General features: G+C 37.9%; 1 protein-coding gene across 5 annotated transcripts; it reads left to right on the top strand.

Annotated features, from left to right (window-relative positions):
* The first annotated feature begins 1,909 nt into the window (after positions 1 to 1,909).
* Tmco5a (transmembrane and coiled-coil domains 5A) lies at positions 1,910 to 18,591 on the top strand. Of its 5 annotated transcripts, XM_063249692.1 has the most exons (11): positions 1,910 to 1,973; positions 2,962 to 3,111; positions 3,534 to 3,657; positions 4,044 to 4,094; positions 4,806 to 4,877; positions 6,430 to 6,486; positions 6,886 to 6,945; positions 7,646 to 7,710; positions 12,021 to 12,078; positions 14,991 to 15,031; positions 18,226 to 18,591. In XM_063249692.1, the coding sequence occupies exons 1-11, from the start codon at positions 1,939 to 1,941 to the stop codon at positions 18,422 to 18,424; spliced, it is 912 nt and encodes a 303-aa protein (XP_063105762.1). In that variant the 5' UTR covers positions 1,910 to 1,938; the 3' UTR covers positions 18,425 to 18,591. The 5 variants fall into 5 exon arrangements, with proteins under 5 accessions (XP_063105762.1, XP_063105763.1, XP_063105764.1 ...); XM_063249693.1 differs by lacking the exon at positions 4,044 to 4,094; XM_063249694.1 differs by lacking the exon at positions 6,886 to 6,945.
* Positions 18,592 to 20,186: the final 1,595 nt, after the last annotated feature.

The following is a 20,186-nucleotide window of genomic DNA, read 5'->3' as shown; positions in this document are numbered from 1 at the left end:
TGTTTTGTTATCTTGTTTTGATCTCTTTTTCCCTAAAATACAGAAAGGATAGATGTACATGTAGAGATTCACACATGGGAAGAATTTCTAAACTATTGATGGAAACAGATTATATAATACACAATGTAATGAACAGATACTCTGAAGGAGAGACACTGAGAAACCCAATGCTAATTCTGTAGCATTTTGATATAAAATCTAGCAATACTATTATTAACTGTTCAGAGTAATATTAGTCTAGTCTCTTATGTTCAATTTCAGCATAAATAAAGATAAAGACAGCTACTTTGAAGAGAATGAGAGACATTACGGTAGTCATTATTGACTTCCCCAAAATCAGATCTTGAAGACCTAAAAAGCCTTCATCATCCTGTAATGGTTTGATTAGTTCTATAATGTTCAGTATATATTCAATGTGTGTGAAGATGGAGACAACTATTTGGAAGAAAACTAGAGACAATAAGATAGACAGTGAAGATCTCCAGTGAACTTGCTTTGAAATCAGTGTTTAAATTGTTTCCTTATGAACTGTTTTGTTCTGTTTTGACATGTTTAATCTTACCCTCTTTAAGATAAAAAAACAAGTGTGTAGGACTGATAACCATATTACTAAGTTTTTGTTGGATCACTGAGCAGAGCTGTTTGCAGTGTCATTGTTTGAATATAACTTTGTATGCTTTAATTTTGTAACTTGAACAACTATATCTAAGATGACAATATATAACTTATCAACTAGTGATTTCTTACTGTTTATTTTTCTGAAATTCTGTATTATTTCTACCCTTTTTTCTGTTTTCTTTCTCTTTAAATAAAAAAATAAAATTGTGATGCCCTAGTACACACACACACACACACACACACACACACACACACACACACCCCACTGCGGGCACTTCGCTTCTGAGGTAAATCCTGAGAGAAGAAATGCTCTAGGTTGTTCCATTCACTCTTCCTCCCCATGCACCTGGCAAGCACAGATGTATTTCAGTGCTTCAAACATTTACTGTATGAATGAGTAGCTGGTTGGGTATATACATGGTGAGATCACGCTGCTAGCCAAAAGATCCGAAGTTCCCATTTTAGCTACTCTTGGGCAGGAAGGAAGGCTTATCCACTAGGGAAAAGAAAGGCAGTCTGTTCCCTCATGTGCCCCAGAAATCAGATCCATGGAATCCTAGCACTGCTTAGGACAGACTTGACTACTAAACCTTTGGACCCAGCGGAGATCCTGACTGCACGAAGAAGAAACTGTTGCCACCCACCCCACTGTGACATCCAGTGTCATAACCCCTCAGAAGGTTCTGAGATTCTACTGAGATTCTTTCCCAGTAGGAAAGCATTAGATTTTTCAGAAGCCAACTGACTAGGGCAGAACCAGAAGACAATACACAGCAGAAGGGAAGTAGAGTCTGAAGAAGAAATAGGCAAAAAGCAAAAACTTAGGAGCTAAGAGGACCACATAATTTACTTCCTCTTGGTCTCCTGAGTTCTCTTTAATACTGTGTTAATATCCCAAAGTCCATGTTGGGGCCCGGCAAGAGACCAGATGTATTTGTCAGATGTGTGATGCTCCCATGTCCATGCCATTGGGGCTTTAAGGAGAGCAACTTGGTTTAGAGAAAAGAGGAATGTAGAACAATGGATAACCTTCATTTCTTCACGTATAAATTTGCAAGTAGATTTATATTCCTAAGCTGTCTCTGAATGTATCTTCTAGGAGAACACATACTGAATTTTCTACCCTTATCATGTCCTTATGTGCAGAAGAAACAGAAGGTTGGGTTTGTTTGTGGATGAGTTAGGGAGATCTGAGGGAGGAAACAATTTCAATTTAGTTTCTATTTGGGAGCTTCTAGCCTTGTTATTCTGTATTTCATTAACTTATCCATTTCTCTAATTCATTAGATACATCTCTGCTGGAATTTTAGAAAACTTGCAATGGAAGACCAAAAGCAAGTTGAGCAAGATTACAAGTAAGTAATCATCATCATGCAAAGTCACACCCAAGGATCGAGGCTTGAAGTAGGTCTGTTGTGAATTTCTTCATCATCTTCTCTCTTCCTTCTGTATCCACCCAGCCATCTCTCATTGCATCTCACTCCTTCATAAAGTGACAGCGAGTGTAAATTCTTCATCCAAGGCAGCTCTTCTTGGGTAATGCTCTGTTTCCCAATATCATCCTTTATTCCTGACCAAAACAAATAGTCCCTAATCCTTGTGATCCTACTCCTGGCTAATTGCTTTGGACACAAACCAATGAATTAATTCACAAGCAATAAAAGGTTTATTGAGAACCTCCTATGTGTTGGGAAGACTTTATAGACTATTCTAAAAGTATCAATTATTTTACTCAAATTTATTTTTTTTTAAAGATACTTCTCTTCTTGAAAGCTGAGCCTGAAGCCTATCTGTGTGTGTTCAGTGGCGTGACTGTTCGGTAGAATCCCAAACATTCTAGTAGGCAATGAAAGAAAAAGAGAGGTAGGGTGAGAGAGGGAAAGATGGAAGTGAGTAGCAGTCTTTCTTGTCACTGCATAAATCTAGGCCCAACCAGAAGAGATGTACCAGGTGCCTAGATAAAAATACCAATAAAAGTGTATTTCATGAGCAGATTTTGTGAACAACTTAAGAAAAGGTTGCTAAGGGAAACAATTCTCTCCAATGCAAGGGGCTATTTAAGGAAGCAGTTTTTCATTAAACCAGTGTGGAGGTGCACTATTATTTTGAGGACTTTGGAGGAGAAAGCCCAAGAAAGATATCCCTTGTTTAAGTTGAGAAATCTTGAAACAAGTTGTGCAGCATGATTAAGAAATTTAACTTTTTAAAGATGAGAAAAGGAAGCTTATGGTCCCAGGCAGAGCAAGCCTGGTAAGTAATGTATCTTCTCAATATCTCTCTTGGCCCAGGAATTATTGCTCTTAAAATAACCCACTTTTATTCATTTGGGAACTGAATTTATAGATCAGAGAAAATGGAAATCTTAAAATTGGCTCAGTCAAAGAAGAACATTATCAGCTTGAACACAGATCTTGAAAAGGACATGCAGAGGATAGATGAAGCCAATCAGGAGATGCTTCTCAAAATCCAAGAGAAAGAGCATGAGATTCAGAGGTAAGTATCAGAGATTTAAGAGGAATTTTTACTCCAAAGGAAAGTGGGGAGAAGAAAAGGCAAAACTAAACTTTTGTACTTGCTCTAGAGACCTGTATCCTCTGAAGCAATAAGCATGTTCTTCATTTTTGGTGTTTCTCTCTTGCTAGAACACTGAAACTGAATTTTTCAAATAGATTATTTACAAACTGGGTAGTATTTACCCAAGTTGAGAGAACACTGGGGTGTTTGCCATGGAAATCGGGCAGATCTTACTTTTCATGCCTCAGAAGTAATTCTGATCTCATAAAGAAGTAATAGATCCCATCAAGATGGGTTTCCAACTTGAAGTACACCTATGTCATTATTGAAATGTCTTTAGAACTGACATCTGTATTTTATAAGGCCAATCATGAGTCATCCATCATTCTTGTGTCACACAGGTTAGAAAGTGAGATTACCCAGATGGAAGACTCAGCAAGAGATGAAGAATGGGAGAAAGAAAATTTCATGATAGTAGAGAAGGAAAGAGCCTTACAAGAGCTGGAGGAAAAAAGCGCCAAACTTGTAAGTGTGAAACTGGAAAGAGTCATTCAGTAGGTTTCTTCCTTCATTCTGTCTTTCAACAACTTTCAGGACAGCTTAGTCTCCCCTTTTTACATGCAAAGCCATGACGAAGTGTGTCCATGCAAGGAAGAGAACAAGTAGAGGGTGGGGTTTCTTTGGTGATGTTTAATGTTGGGAAACCCCACACATGGAGATCTATATTCCCGTTGAGTTGGTGTATACTTAACTTGTGGTTTGATCTCAAGATCTACTTATACCATGCAAGTAAGATAGAGTTACTGCTGGAAAATACTGCTGGAGTGAATTGGACAGTGATTAGCTGCGTTGGAACAGATGGCGATGATGTACCAATGCAGACTTATACTTTTACTTCTTTCTCTCCCCAGGAAAGGAAGAACGAGACTCTGGTCCATAGTATAACAGAACTGCAGAGAAAGGTGTGGTGGAGCTCTGTGTTCCCCAGAGTCCCCATAGCACCCTCGTTAACCTAAGAGGCAAGAGAGGGAAGAAATCCCTGCATCAAAGAGGCCTGAGCTCAAAGGGGTACTATCTGTGACCCACTGTCCTAAGACTGAGGCTTAATCCTGTAAGCCACCATTTTTGTCAGGGAACAAGTTATAAAAGGGTGAATGAGATATTTAGTGATCATAGGCATGCTTTCTTTGTTTTCTTACAAGAAAATAGATTCCAACAGATGCTCTGTAGAAATGACTGACTGGTACCTATATGCTACGAGGTTAATTTTACTTTCAACAGAGACTGAAATGCACAGATACAACTAACTTAATCTCCAGTGATTTCCTCTCCCTCAGCTAGCCATGGCCTCTACCTCAACAACCCCTGTTCCAAGAACAATGGGCTTCCTGTGGTCACCCCACACTCTGACCTGTGACCTGAACAGCCTTGCAGGAATCAGGAGTCCAGGGCAGTACCTTGCCTTGAGTGGATGTTATCCTAGTGAAAAGAGGATATAGGTAGAATAAAGATATTTCTACAGAACATGAAATATCTCCTAAGGGACCATCGTCTGACATCTTTTATCAAACTGTAATTACTGATCCACACACATCAAAACAAGTCCTGGTCTTCTTGACTATTTTACTTAATGTATTTTTATTTGAAATATATATTTTTATTTGAAACTGTAGCTTGCAAGGAAACCATACAAGATAACAAAGTATGCACAATGTGATCTGGACAGCAACTCAGAAGAGCTGCAGGTAAATGGAAAAAGTATCCTGAATGAGGTTAGACTGTGTAACCAGGAGACACGCTGTCCAATCAGAAATGAAGGCAAACTTGGAGTGAATGCTTTGACATTTTCTCCCATTTCAGGTTTCAGTCTGAGCTCCTAAGGGCTGAATTCTCCTCCTCCTGCCCTCTGTAAATAATTTCATTCTGAAGTCAGATGGTTTGTTCTGTCTTCTGTTAGAAAGAGCAGGGCACCAATGCATATGCAGCAATTCAAGCACTTGAAAAATCTCTTGTTTAAATCTTAGCTTCAGCACTTAATTTGGTGTGTGAATTTGGGCAGTGTAATCACACCCTTCCAGCCTCAGCTTGAGGATAATGAGATTGTGTATAAAATATTCTTTTTTCTTTTGAATGCTAAGCGCTCAGAGAGTCACATAACTTTTTGATCTAAAATCTGGCTGAGATATATAAAGGAATTCAGCCGCTTAATGGTATACTTGCTTCAACCCCTATGACTCACACCAGTGGGCTGAAACTGTCTCTTGAATTATTTGACTGGCTAGATATAAAAGATAGAGAAAACAATTGCTACTATGACGCTTCTGCAAAACACCATAGCCTGGACTATTGAAATTTAGTCTCCTAGATTTAGTCTTTCTGCTCTTAATCCTGAAAAAGCCATCTTCCATACACAGAAATATCTGCTTTTAAACATGCAAGTCAGTGTGTACATTGATACTTCAAGCCTTCTCCTGGCTTCGTGTTACCACAAAGAACCAAACTGTCTTTAGAAGCTGCAAAGTCTTACATAATCCAGTCCTTCTCTGCCTTTCCCACTTGTTCTCCACCTACCAGAAGCCTCACGTCATGCACAACAAAACTTACCTACCCTCCAATATTGACTGGGCAATAACCTCGCCAGGAACGTATTTCAGATCTCCATTTTGCTACTATTTCTCATTTAGATTTCTGCTCAAGTATTCCCTCTCTGGACCACTATCACATCACCCCCTCATACCACCAACATGCACTAAATTGTATTTTTAATGTTTTTAATTCCTTTATATCACATGCCATAATCATGTTGTTTGTTATGACTCCCAATTAAATGTCTCTCTGTGAGGCTGGCGAGTCCATCTGTTCCCCAATACTACCTCAGCACTACCACATACACCCGAACCCTTTTCACTGCCTGATACAGAACAGTGTTTTCTGTGTTTAGGGTAAGAATCTAGAAGAAGAAATACGGATAAAGGTAAAGAAGTGAGCAAAAGCCTTGGATTCAGTGACTTAAAAAAGCAAAAGAAGGAGCAAAGTTTTACAAGACTGATTGTATTTCCAAATGGAAAAGCTAAGAAAGACAAGAATTAAAGTTTAGGGGTGAGAACAGGACCAGATGAAAGTTATATGTGGAGGAGTAGGTTCACCAAGAAGTTGCAAGGCATTGTGTGGTTTAATTTCTCCATCAAAAAGACACCTGAAATGGTGCCCTCATACTTCTCAGTAGCCTGGGAGATGATCTTTGAGACGAGGGTATTTTCACCTTGCTGAATTACTAGCCTCCTTTCCTTTCTGTAGGTTAAGTTACAGCAACTGGAAGCTTCCTGTGCAGACCAAGAAAAGAAACTGGCCAAGGTACAACAAGGACCTCAATGTTACTTCTCCCCAAGAAAGGGATACTTAATCTTTGGCCAATCTAATACATTCCGTAAATGATTGACTTATAACCAGTGTTCAGTGTGAGGGCGTTTTTGGGAAAAGCAGGTGATAAGATGGAACCCACACTCCCCTATGACACCTTCATTTACATTTTGCAGGTTGCATCCTATCCTCTGTATCTTTTTCTCCCAACTTACCCCAATTCTCATTTGGACTATGAAACACAATTTATAAAGCACTTCCAAAATGAAATAAATATATAGGCACAGAAAAAAAGAATAATTAGAAGACTGCATTTTGAGTCTATGACAGTTTAACTCCTGTTCTTATAGCAATTTACTGAGAAAAATGTAAGATCCAATTTTGGTTCCTCAGATAATAGAAGACTATGCATTTGTAGTCCAGCTCTGTGAGGACCAAGCCCTCTGCATAAAGGTACAGCGTCTTGGGCAAGGGACAGCAAAAAGGTTATGAAGGGATAGGATGGAATGGAACTAGGCTGTTCAAAACCTACTATCCACAAGAATTTTAGCTTTTGCACGGTGGTGCTCTGAAGGAATCTTTAAAGTTAGCAACAAACCATCACCATTATCACTTTATTTTTCCTTGACTCCCCAGTAATTCCACTGGTATTGAGCACGTCCAGCTATTTCCAATGCCAGCGATGAGGTATAGTCAGAGATCAGGAGCAGCAGTGGGGGGCTGTAAGAGCAGAGTGAATGACAGCAGGAACACCAAATATTAAGGCTGCAGTGTAGTAAGTGCTTAGGGTCGGTAGAGACCATAAAGTTCAGTGAAATAAACCAGGCACACAAGCCTAACTATGGCATAGTTTCTCTTACAACAGAAACTCAAAATATGAAGGAAGGGCAAAATAAAAGCTAATAAGAAATGGAGAGGTAGATCTTTCTCGAATGGAAAGGGCATCAAGACATAGAGGAAAGAAGAAGGGAGGGAAGGGGGATGAAAAAAGCAATAAGGTGTGTTGTACATGCGTATTAATGCCACACAAGGAATGTAAGCATAAGATACTGCTACTACGTATGAAAAAACCAAAAAATTTAAATAATGCTTATATGTTTAGAAAACCATAGTGTGTAAGAAGTAACTGTGGCTTCTTTTCCCTTCTCTACAGAAGTACCAGGAAACCTTGAGGAGGATAGAAGAAGAGCTAGAGACTCGTTTCCTTGAGAGAGAAGTGTGAGCTTTGGCAAATAAAAGAACACCGTGGTTTAGTGGTAACTCCTCCTCCAGCTCAGTCAGGGCGCACATCTCCCCTTCCGTAGTGATCTGGCTGAGTCCTGCTAGACCACCCAAACTGTATAATTCCCTCCCTAAAAAGAGACTACATAAATACACGTTCCTTAGTAATTTTATCACAGTATTATTTGGGCTTATAGTATGAGCAAAACATAATGAGCAAAGCTTGTATTTTAAAGGTGTGTGGGGCAGGCACTTTGACAAGATAATCTTTACATTTCAAGAAAGGCCTTGAAAGTAATACCATTCTCCCTTTCCCCAAATCTGAGTAGATCACCCATCCAGGCAGGAGCTGAGCCTCATCTCTAGACACCCTACAGATACAGTACTATGAAGCTCAAACCTGGCTACTATATTAAGCTCTAAATATGACAATTAAAAATAAGAAAGTATATGCCCCTATTCCTTGACTTCAAGAGTATAAATGGTACAAATCCAAAATCCTCACCTTCATTTCTTGACCCTCTTTTTATGATAAAACTTAGTAAAACTATATTACCATTTATTAAATAGTTATTAAATATTAAATCAAAGCTGTATGCAGCCTCTAAACAGGCCACATACAAACGGTGGCCTGGAAGCCAGGGTCCTAGGACCTGGAGGCCCTTGCTCCTAAAAGACACCTCCATGTCTCTAGGATCCTTTCTGAGCACTAAGGAAGCTTTACTGTTAGATTAAGTGAAGATTCTAATATATAATCATGTAAAAATCTTCATGTTACCCAACAGGTGCCTGCTGAGTGTTTGAAAGGTACTAGTGTGATAAAGGAAATAACTTTCATTTTATTAATTTGATTTAATATTTTAGAGAATAAATCCAAACAAAATAAAACATAATAAAGCTAACCAGAACTGTACAATGAAAGTGACACAAGATTTCAAAACAATAGGAAATTATCAATGGCCACCATAATGTCTCTTGTTTTCAAAATAGTTCTCTGCAAAATAGTTATCCATACCATCAGACATAGTAAAATCAAGCAAAAGGAAACAGAATAAAACCAATCAAAACAAAGGAATGAAAACATTACAGGACTTCAAAACCAGATATTACAAGTTTCAATAGATATCCATTCTGGCTTGATTATTAACTGCTTTTGAAGTCCTATAATATCTCCATTGTTTTGTTTTTATTAATATTGCTATGGTACTATGTACTATATTCTATGTATGTTCAATTGGTGCTATGTTCAATTGTACTATGCTTGATGATATAGACAATTCTATTGAAAATAACAAAAAACAGCATAGTAACTACTGTAGATCACCTAGTATTGTGGTTTTATATGTCTCTTTCATTTCTTGATTTTCTAGGAATTTGTTTTGTTGTCTTGTTTCTATTTGCTTTTCCCTCTAATACAGAAAGGATAGGTATACAGGTAGAGAGTCACACATGTGTAGAACTTCTAAAGAGTTTACGAAAATAGATTATATAATACACACCATAATGAACAGATACTTTGAAGAAAAAGAGACAGTAAGGTACCCAGTGCTAATTCCGTAGCATCATGATATAAAATCTAGCAATACTATTACTCTCTGTCCAGAGTGATATTAGTCTGTTTTCTTTTGTTTAATTTCAATATACGTGAAGGTGTGGACAACTACTTTGACCAGAACAAGAGACATTATGGCAGCCATTGTTGACTTCTCTATTGTCTCGTCTTGAAGACCTAAAATGCCTTCCTTCATCATCCTGCTCTGATCAGTTTAGTCCTATTTTGTTCGGTATGTATTCACTGTGTGTGAAGATATGGACAACTATTTGGAAGAAAACAAGAGACAATATGATAGACAGGGAAGATCTCCGGTGGTGTTGCTTTGAAATCTGTGTTTCTTAAATTGTTTTCTTGCAATCTGTTTTGTTCCACTTTGTTATGTTTAATTTTATACTCTTTAAAATAAAAAAAATGTAATAAGAAATCAATAATGACTACCATAATACATCCCATTATCTTCAAAATAGCTGCCCATACCATCAAACAATAAAATGAAACAGAACAAGACAGAATATAACCAAAGCTAGCAAAACTATGAAAACAAGAAATTCAAAACAAGGTAATATGAAGTTAACAATGGTACTATCTTCCCTTTTTAGATGTTTCCTCCCATATCATTTTCATAATATTTATTGTGGATCCCACTAACTCCTTCAGGTTTTTTTGCTAGGAGATAACACAGTGTTCACCATAAGAGTTCAAACCATTTCACCCATGAGCGTGACCTCAAGTTGCATCCATTTACTTACAAGAGCCTTGAGATTATCCTTCCTTATAGCTGAGTAGCTTCCCATTGTATGAAAACATCATATGTTTCTTATCCATTCTGTGGTTGATAAGAAAGCTAAACCTGCTTTTTTTCTGGTTTCCTGTTGCATGTAACATTGATTTCTCTTCTTTGACTTTCGGTCTATAAATTTCTTTTTGAGTTAAATGTGCTTCTTGTATACAGCATGCTAATAGTAGATATTGTTTTTTGATCCATTCTCCCTGTGTTTCTTTTTATTGGTGAATTGAGAACCATCTACATTAGTGGTTACAACCAGCATACATTGGTTTGTCTCTGCCATGCTATTCTCCTGTTGTTGGCTCCCCGCTTTTCCCCTGTATTCAATTGCATGTCCTGGGTGGTGATCCCTCTCTGCTGCTGTTCCTGAAACCACCATCATCTTTATTTATCTCTAGAATATCCTTTAGCCCTCTTTGGTTCAGTGCTAATGAATTCCTTCAGATGTTCCTTGTCATGAAAGTATTTTATTTTTCCATCAATTTTGAAAGGTAGTTTTGCAGGGTACATCAATCTTGGTTGGAACTTGCTGTCTTTCAGAATTTGAAACACTATGCTCCAACTCTTCGTGACTTGATGGTTTGTGTTAAGAAGTCTGCCATGATTCTCATGGGTTTTCCTTTTTAGGTGATCTGTTTCTTTTCTATAGTATATTAAACAGCATTTAATATACTGTTCTTGTGCTGAATTTTTGGAATCTGATTATTATAAACCTGGGTGTAGATAATTTTGCTTAGGCCTAGTTGGAGTTCTGTATACCATGTTTATCTATATGCCAGATCCCTTTCTCTTGTTTAGAAAGTTTTGCTATTACTTCTGTAAATAGTCTTTTTATGTCATGTGTGTTGGCCCTCACTTAGCACTCTTAAATTATTGTTCTTTGTGTCTTCTTGCAGTTGTTGAATTGTTATTTCCTGGTCCTTGTTATTTTTAAGAGAACTTTTTCTTTTGTAATCACTAGCTGCAATCCTGTCTTCAAGGTCTGAAAGTCTATCTTCAATCTCTTTTAAGCAGTTTTTCCAGCTTTCAATGAAATTTTTAATTTCCTGGATGTCTTTTTGACTCTGTTTCATGAATTGTAATTCCTTTCTATATTGTTCATTCAAGATTTCTATCATTTTCCTATCGTCCTCTTTTCTGTCTTTATATATGTTCAGCAATTATTTCATTGTGTTTGTGATTTCTTCTTTTACCTGATACATTATTTCTGATGCGATTGCTCTTCTATCTCCATGATGTTTTCAGTTGCTATCCTTTCAGAGATTTCAGGTGTGTGACTTCCATTTTCTCCCATGTCTGTATCTCCAGTATTCACTCTATGTGGGCTGGAAGTCTGACACTGCCTTTTGCTCCTTCATCTTGACATTTTCCTGGATTGCTCCCAAGAAGCCAGTTGTGGGATCACAGGTACTTCCCACAAGGCTGACACTCCACAGTGTAGGACAATAATTGGTCAGGTTCCCAGGGAGGAAGTGAGGTATGGGGCAGGATTCTCCAGACCATTGCAGCTACACAGAGGCTTCCCCAATGGCCATGGGTGCATGGTGGCAGGGCGGCTGCTTCTCTCAGCCTATGTGGCAGCAGGCACACAGGGATGTGTTTGTCCAATTTTTTCAGCCTTCACTGGCTGCCCATGAGAAGCAAGAGTCTCTGAGGGTAGCCTGTGAGCACACGGGACATATCTGGCTTTTTTCCCCCACCCGTGATGGTTATCTGAGGGAAGTAAGCTTCCCAAAGGCAGCATATGTGCAGAGGCAGCTCTGGCTGTTTCTCCCTGCCAATGCTGGCTGCCCACAGGAGGCAAGTCTCCAATGGTGGTAGGTACACAGAAGCTTGATTTAATTTAATTTAAATAGTCACATGGAGTCAGTTGCTATGGCGTTAGAGAATGTACCTTTAGATGATAAATCTGTGTTTTAATCACCATCCTGTAGTATAATACTTGAATCCTACTCTACTTTCTAGATCAAAAGTCTTGAGCATGGACTCTCTGAGGAGAAACTGTGAAGATCAAAATAATGAGGTAAGTGAACCATACCATCTTCAGCTCCTCTTAGGATCACTCACTTTTGACGGGTTTCCAGGGAATGTAAGTCACCAAACACACACTCGGTTCAAGTTCATGTGCATTTTCTACGAATTGCTATTATTCCAAAGCACTCTACTTCTAAAACAACAAACAAGATTTTAAGGAACAGCTGCCATTCCCCACTTAAGGCCATAATGAATGACACATTCTCCAAAAATTAGCCCAAGATCTAAGAGAATTCAGAATGAAAGCAAGGAGGGGATGCTCTGTAAAACAAGGTCAGTACATGGCTCTCACTCGCCTCTTCCCAAATCCTGAAGGCATGGTGCTCTTTCCTGTGGATCCCAGTATAATGACAGATCATTTACACACAAAGCCCGAGGCATCTGTCACCCTTTCATCAGAGTTAGCCTAGGAGGTATCACATATGGCGTATGATCAAAAATTTCAGTTAATGTTAAAAATATTTTAAAATGTATTATGTAAAAGACATTGCCATGAACCTCTTTCATCAGAACTCATTTTTGTCACTTTTTGAAACAGCTCTGGAATATCCTCTTTTGTGAGTGTCTAGTTATGCTGTCATAGCTACAGAGATGTCCTGTATCAATTCTAAGTGCTTTCCTTTCATGGTCATTTTGACTTTGAGGAAGAACCAGAAATCACATGGTGCCAGACACAGTAAGTAAGGTGGATGAGGTCACACCTTAATGCTTTTATGAGCATGCCTTTCCATTGGATGATACTCAGAAGCAGCATTCACTATAATTTTTATCATGAGTGGTGAAGGCATGAAAGAGGACTTCCAGAACTGCTTCAGCAAAAGCTATGGAATAAATGTGTTCAAAAGGAGGAAAGAATTTAAGTAATTTTTAAATTTAAGTATTCAGCGTATTTATCTTTCTTTTTTTGTGTTTGGTCATTTGTTTGTTTTGGTTTTTGATATTTGGTTTTTTGACACAGGATCTTGCTATGTAGTTCAGGCTGGACTTAAGCTCACTGTGTAGTCCAATCTGCCCTTGAATTCACAGTAACCCTCCAGCCTCAGCCTCCTCAGTGCTAAAACTACAGGCATACATCACCACAACTAACTTCATTATATTTTTCAATCACATCTTGTGAACAATTGCTTCTTTATAATACAACTTCATGTCCATATTTAAATCTACAAAATACAAGACCACACAAAAAAATCTGAAGGAGGCAGCATTCCTGAATATAGAGCACCAAGCCTGGTATCTTATTGTAAACACACAGATTTAAAAGATAAATGCACCTGGCATAGTAGTGCACGTCTGTAATCCTCACACTCTCGGAAGGCTAGAGCAGAAGGATCATGAGTTCAAGCCCAACCTTGGCAAATTAGCAACTTGTTGAGAGATTCTTTCAAAAACACAAACATTTGTTAGAATCTAAGTTTTTCTTTTATATGGCCCAGACATTTTATGCAGGCAAAATAACTAGTTTTGATAATATCAACAAAGCCTTCACCTCTTCTCTAAAAGAACATACAAATTATTGGCCATTATCCTATTATCCAGGAATTTGAGTTCTGTTAGAACATGTCTATGGTAACTGTAAATCTCACTGTCCTAAGCAAGTTGTTGTGGCTCCCAAGTTTACATGTTTCACTCTGCAAAAAACGTGTCCTAAAATTGACTGGACCCAGCTTTCTAGAATCAGCCAAAGCATGTTCAACCATCTTTATCCCCTGGATCATTAAACTATTCCTTCTAACCAGCTATCAGACAAAAAACAGAACTTTCATCATTAAGTAAATCAGCTGGCTTAGTTATTTTTTCCCTTTGGTGGGACAAAGTGTCCAACACACACAAGCTGAAGGAGGAAATGTTTATTTTGACTCACAGTTTGTAGAAGTTTCAGTCCATAGTTGGCTTGCACAAAGGCAGGGAAGTGTAGCAGAGGGTATAATTGAGGAGAAACAGTCCATGGAAAGAAGGCAGAAAGCAGAAAGTAGCAGGTCTTTCTTTCCCTTTTTATTCCATCCAAATTACAAGCCTATTGATTCATACCATTCATACCCAAAGTGGGCCTTCTCATTATCCACAGCCAAAACTATGCTAAACCAATCAAATAACTAATCCAATTGCTACATGCCTCTAATTTAGCATCACACAAACACAATACTCTCACCTCCCAAAAGCTACACATATGAGCCCATGAGGCTTTGGGGGGACATCTAGATATAAACCTTAACAGTGACCTACTGATATTTAAATAAGTTCACAGAGAGGCTCCCTGAATAATTGACTATCTGGCATACAACACAACCCCACTTGAGCTATAGACCTGATTTCATAACTCAGAAAGTTTCTAATTATAATTCTGTGAACTCATTTCTACAACTCTAAAATCTGATAGTAATTTCTCTTCTTTTTGATATCAAAGGAAGGTAAAACCTCAAATAAATAGATGAGAAAATATTTTGGAAAAGAAATGCCACCGAAATCTATAAATCTTCATTTTTATATTATTATAGTTTCCAAAACTTCTCTCTTAGGAAATGTTTGTGAAATCTACATAACCTGGAAGGTTCTTCACAGTAGGAGGAACACAGGTACAGTTTACAGAACTAAGAAGAAGAAGGAGCCAGTGCTCAAGCCCAGTCTAACCACTTACTAGCTATGCAATCTTCCACATCATGCTAAATCTTTCTGCACCTTACTTTATTCATATTAGTATGAAAAATGGTAATAAAAATTACAGTTGTAATAAGTGTGCAAAAGACTTCCATCTTTGAAAAGTATGTGCACTTACCCATTTGAAAAAAATTGTAAAATATTTTCTAAATTTATATTTCATGAATACCTCGCTAAATACTATTTGACAATGATAATAGCTTCCAGCCAGTCCCTCTTTATCAATGTTTTCTTTTCTTCTTCCAGTGCACTTCTTTCCCAAAAACAGCAACATGGTTGTGTAAAAGGTAAGCAAAACATCTTCATGTAAGCTTCCTGGAAAACTAAGAGCACTATTTAGCTGTCCTGGCAGGAAGCAAATGTAGACCAGAAATACTTTATGCACACAAACACACACGCACACACATGAGCTCACATGTCAAGTCAGCAAACTAGTATAATCAACTACAGTCTAGCATTATGACTTCATTAACCAAAGGCAAATTAATCTCAACTTTCCAATGTGATAAATCAACAGTCTATTAAGAAGAAAAAAAAAAAAGAATCCTGATCACCTCAAAATAGATACGGTGACTCTTGTATTTCTTTCTTTTTCACAATTTTCACTAAGCTGATGTACACTGTTTCCCAGCAGCAACATTTGCCTAGAAATGGATTAAAGTGCTCCTGGGCACAAGGTTACCACTTCCTGACAGCCGATAGAAGAGAGAGAGAGAAAATGATTGCAAAACAAGCACCTATTAGTGTCCTGCACATAGTAATGTCTCAAAAAAGCTTGTTATACTGAGAAGGAACTCAAGATTCAAACAGTTGTGTGGATATTTTTCCAGAAGGAATCACTGAGCAGCGAAGTAAAATTATTATTCATGAAGTTCCTACACTGTCAAGAAAAGGTCAAATTATGTTCAACATGATCTGTTTAAGAAAGCAGAAACATACATTTAAAGTGGTATGAAATACGATTTCAAGAGTTCCATCAAAATGGTTAATGTAGAGTTATTGATGTTAAAATATCAGTTCCAATTGTTTGAGAAATTTGCTTAAGAAGAACACCCTTTATACCAGATAAGTGGAATGTTACATAGTCCAATATCCTTACATACGACCCTTTTGTAAGACCTAGCAGAATTTTCCCCATGAAGCCTAGGCTTACTATAGCACCCAAACCCAGCATAAAATCTCCTGGGTAGGATAAGGATGAGCTGTTGTGAAGAGCGCTGGTGTGTGGAAGGGAACCTGAACAAAGACATTCTGCAGCTGTAGCCAACCATATCTAACTCTAAATGTGTTGCTTTTGGTTCTGCTTCTATACCTTGCAGGATCCTAGTAGACTGGGAAGTAAATCAAGAGAAGGAAACTAGGTTATTTCTTGGGTTTCTCTGGGAGCATAATCCCAGAGCTTTCCCATAAACACTGTATTCAGTCTGAGAGAGACAGGTTGGGAAGGGTTTGTAAACCTTCTATTGTAACTCTGCCTAATCTGCTGTAGTAAATAAATTCTGGCTCTTGTCACACGATAATTATAGAAGAAAGCTTGAGAAAGCTGGTGAGGATGGAATCGTTTCTGAAAAAGTAGGTAGTGAATTTGTCCTGGCACACCTGGAAAGGATAATGTAGAGGCTTGCTTGTGAAAATTATTTGAAAATCAGAAAGTCTAAGTAATTAATGAAATCAAGATTGCCAGAGTAAAGTTGATAGAAAGTTATTAGGAAATTTTAATGATAATATGAAGGAAATAAGAAAAACACCATGATAATGTATAGAAAACTTATATCATAAATACCAATTGTCTTCAAATAATTCAATTCCTATCAAACTCCCCAAAAAATTTTTCATAGAATTGAGTGGAAGGGTCCTAAAATGTGCTATATATGGAACAGTAGAATCAAGAATAACCTAGATAATTTTAAAGAACATAAAAGGTGGCCTATATCCTTCTAGATATCAGGCCTTCTGTGAGGTGATAGCAGTTGCAGTCTTGTGGCAACTGGCAAAGAAATGGGACAGCTGACCAGTAGGGTGGCCGGTTTGGGTCTTGAGTAACAGAAACAGGGCACACAGGCGCTTTGGCGCTTTGGTGTGTGACTGTGGTCAAATCTTAGAGGAGAAGGAAGAATAGTTCAGTAAGAGCAGTTCAGGAGAAACAGCTATCAGGTCAGCACAAGACTGGACCACTACATATAACACACAAAGAGCATGCATTAAAGATCTGAATGTCAACACAAACAAAAAAATGTATAAAATTATTTTATGTTTGCTGCATAAGGAAGATCCCCCTCACCCCACCCCCCAAAAAAACAGTGGTTTTAACAACAAACATTTCCTTAGATTTCTATGAGCCACTTTTCTGTGATCTTAACTAAGACAGCATGTCTCAGGATCTGTCTTGAGGCTGTCATCAAAAAGTTGACCAAAGTTGCAGTCATTTCAAGGCTTGTCTTTGGCTGGAGGTTCTATCTGGAAAGCAATTTACTCTTATCTGCTTCATGACTTTTCTAGCGCTTGGCAGGCAGTCTTTTCCTCCACACGTGGGCCTCTCCAATGGGCTGCTTGCATGTCCTCACAGTGTGATAGCTGGCTTCCCTCCAGGAGTCAGAGGAAGCCACCGTGTTTTTGTGGGGTAGTCTAGGAAGACATTGTGATATCTGCCATGTTCCTTTCTGAAGAAACAAATCAATAAGTCCCATCCACACTACAATGAAGGGAAATCTCTTGAAGCAAAAAATAACAGAATTTGTAAATACATTTTAAAACAACTATTGAGTTTTAATTTAAAAAATTTAAAAAAAACAATGAGTGTCTTCCCAGTCTTGCAGTAGGAAATTATTTTTAAAACAGGACAGAAAGCAATGTTAACATTAAGAAATTTTGTTCCTTAATACCTTAGATCAAGTAAAAATTATACACTTGGGGAAACACTACACATAATGGGAAAAGGTTGAAATAACACAAGAACTACAAGTCAATATGAAAAGCTCAAACTAGTATATAAACGGGCAAGAAGAGACACACAAAACCAGTAAATTATGAATAGATGTTCAGTATCATTTTTAATCAGAGAAATTTAAATTGAAACTAAAAGAGATGTTACTTTACATTCATTTATTGGCATAATTTTTAAAACCTGATAATATTAAATGTTGGAGAGGACATGGGTCCACAAAAATATATACCTTGCTGATGGGGTGTCATTTGATGCAAAACCTTTGGAAAATAATTCATAGAAATGAAGTAAATAAAAAATAAAAGAACTGATTATTTTAGAATAGTGATACATGCCACAAAGATAGTAAAACCCAGTAAGAGGGTCAACCAGCATGTGGGAAAGGGGCTGTCTTTATAGTTACAGGAAAGATGACCATAACTAATGGGAGATATTAGGGTATTGAGGAGCCATATGCATTTATGACTATTATGACTCGACTTTGTTCTGCATTTCCTAACCTCTAGTTAACACAGCTTCCTGGACCTTTCTTTTCAGGATTTTTCACTGTCTCTTTTTCATCGTCCTATTTGTGGTCAGGCTGCTGGGATACGTGCTCTTGCATATCACTTTTATAAACCCAGATCTCCTTGTTAACACCCTGCCGAAAATACTGAGCAGAAGCAACTTGTGGAAGCTGAGATGTTTCCTTTTTCCATCGCTGACACTAGAGACAGAAGACCTGTTGCCTCATTGAGCCAAGAAGTATTCTAGGGCAACAGAAGGCAAGTTGGACCAAAGCTGTGAACAGAAATGGTGGCATTTGTGGAGGGAGAGAGTTTCCCCGGCTTCTCCTTTGAGCTTTGTCTGTTTGATGACTTCCTCTTCTGCAACGTTTGTCCAGGAGTAATATTGCCCAGTAAAGAGCTCTGTCATTAGCTTTCTGTGTCTGTATGGAGAAGCTGAACAGTATCTGATGGCAAACAGAGTCCCCTTGACCATTTGGGGAATTATATAGATGTTAGAGAAAATCAGAGTTGAGCAGTGATTCTAGTGAATCTCAAAACATCTGCAGAGGTTGAATACGTACCTAGAGATTGCTCACTTTTTATATCCAAACTTTTAAGGCAATGATGGCAAACTTTTAGAGAAAAGTACCTACACTGCAGCCCAAAACCCACTTACTTATCACAAAGTACCAACACTGCAATAAACCTGAATACTGAGATTTCAGGTTAGGAAAAACAACTCACTCTTTAACATTTTTTGTCTTAAAAGAAACAACCAACTCATATGCTATAAGTCCATCACCACTGGCTTAAGGTACAAGGAATCTTAATTTATATGAACAATTTTATATAACTTACATACATTGAAATATTATATTTATATATATCATTTCCTCAGGGAATAGAAAAATGAGTATAAAAGGTTCAGAGCTTTGGGTAGGGCTGGATCTAGAGGCCTCAATGTCATCCATGCATCATCTTTTTTGCTCCTCTCTCTTTGTATAAGATTCTGCTTTCAGTGGCAGGACGGCTGAAAAAAGCCTGAATTCCATAGTACTAGGTTAGAGGCTTAGAAGAATAAAACAGTGGTCCAATAGCTCCATCATAAGGTCCAGAAAAGAACACAAACCCACTTACCTGAGGTTGATTACCTACACTTCACCTACAGTCACTGGGGCTCAAAGCATACGAGTTTCAATTAGTCAAGCAGTGATGTGACCAATCCTTGAGATGAGATAAAGGGAGAGGAAAGAGATAAAGGAGTTGGCACCACCTAAATTATGTAGAATATGTTTCCCACAAGAAAAGAGTCTCTATTCCCATAGGAAGATGAAAAGATGCTGGACAGGCAAAAGCAGATGTCAATGTAAATCATTAAACTCTAGCAATTAGACAACTGTTATATCTGTAACTCACTTCATGTCTTTCTACCAGTGAAATTATAACTTCTCAATATCACAGATTGATATAATTAAAAAGTACTTCAAGGAGCTTAGCATGAAAGCTTGTAATTAATCCACCTCTGGGGTACAGTAAACAAGGAGTTCAAGTTTAAAAAGCCTACAACTGGTATCCACTACTTCACTAATTCATGGTGCCACGTCTTATCTTTCCAATTAAAAGTTCTGAATCACTCACATGTCTCATAAACAGGATGTACCCAAACTCCTTCTGGGGCTTCCCTTGTCTTCTACATAGTCAGAAGTCTTGACAACTCTGGGGTCCATGGGCATCAAGGGATCATTCTGGCTTCCACAATGGTCCGGAATGATCTTGAGATGCATCGATCTACTGCTATTGCTTCTCAACGCCACATGGTGTCACTGTTGAAAAGTGATTTACACAAGGTGATCACACTATAGGAACAGACGCACTTGATAACAAAGTATTATTAATAATTATTCTGGAACAGGAGAAATCAGGATTCTTTCAGAAAAACTTACATGTAATCCAAGATATGGCGTGGGTCCAATTCTTTCAAGTTAAGGACAGCCCAGGGAAGCACACTTA

This window comes from Cavia porcellus, unplaced genomic scaffold (genome assembly GCF_034190915.1).
Source record: "Cavia porcellus strain 051 isolate PalLab524CR breed Dunkin Hartley unplaced genomic scaffold, mCavPor4.1 scaffold_6, whole genome shotgun sequence".
Lineage (NCBI taxonomy): Eukaryota > Metazoa > Chordata > Mammalia > Rodentia > Caviidae > Cavia > Cavia porcellus.
This window is presented reverse-complemented; position numbering and strand designations above follow the sequence as displayed.

Excerpts from the sequence above, each read along its gene's own strand:
- Tmco5a (XM_063249692.1), top strand. The coding sequence starts at position 1,939 with ATGGAAGACCAAAAGCAAGTTGAGCAAGATTACAA. Across the intron at positions 1,974-2,961 it reads CAAGTTGAGCAAGATTACAA|ATCAGAGAAAATGGAAATCT; the intron begins GTAAGTAATCAT and ends CTGAATTTATAG. Across the intron at positions 4,095-4,805 it reads TAACAGAACTGCAGAGAAAG|CTTGCAAGGAAACCATACAA; the intron begins GTGTGGTGGAGC and ends TTGAAACTGTAG.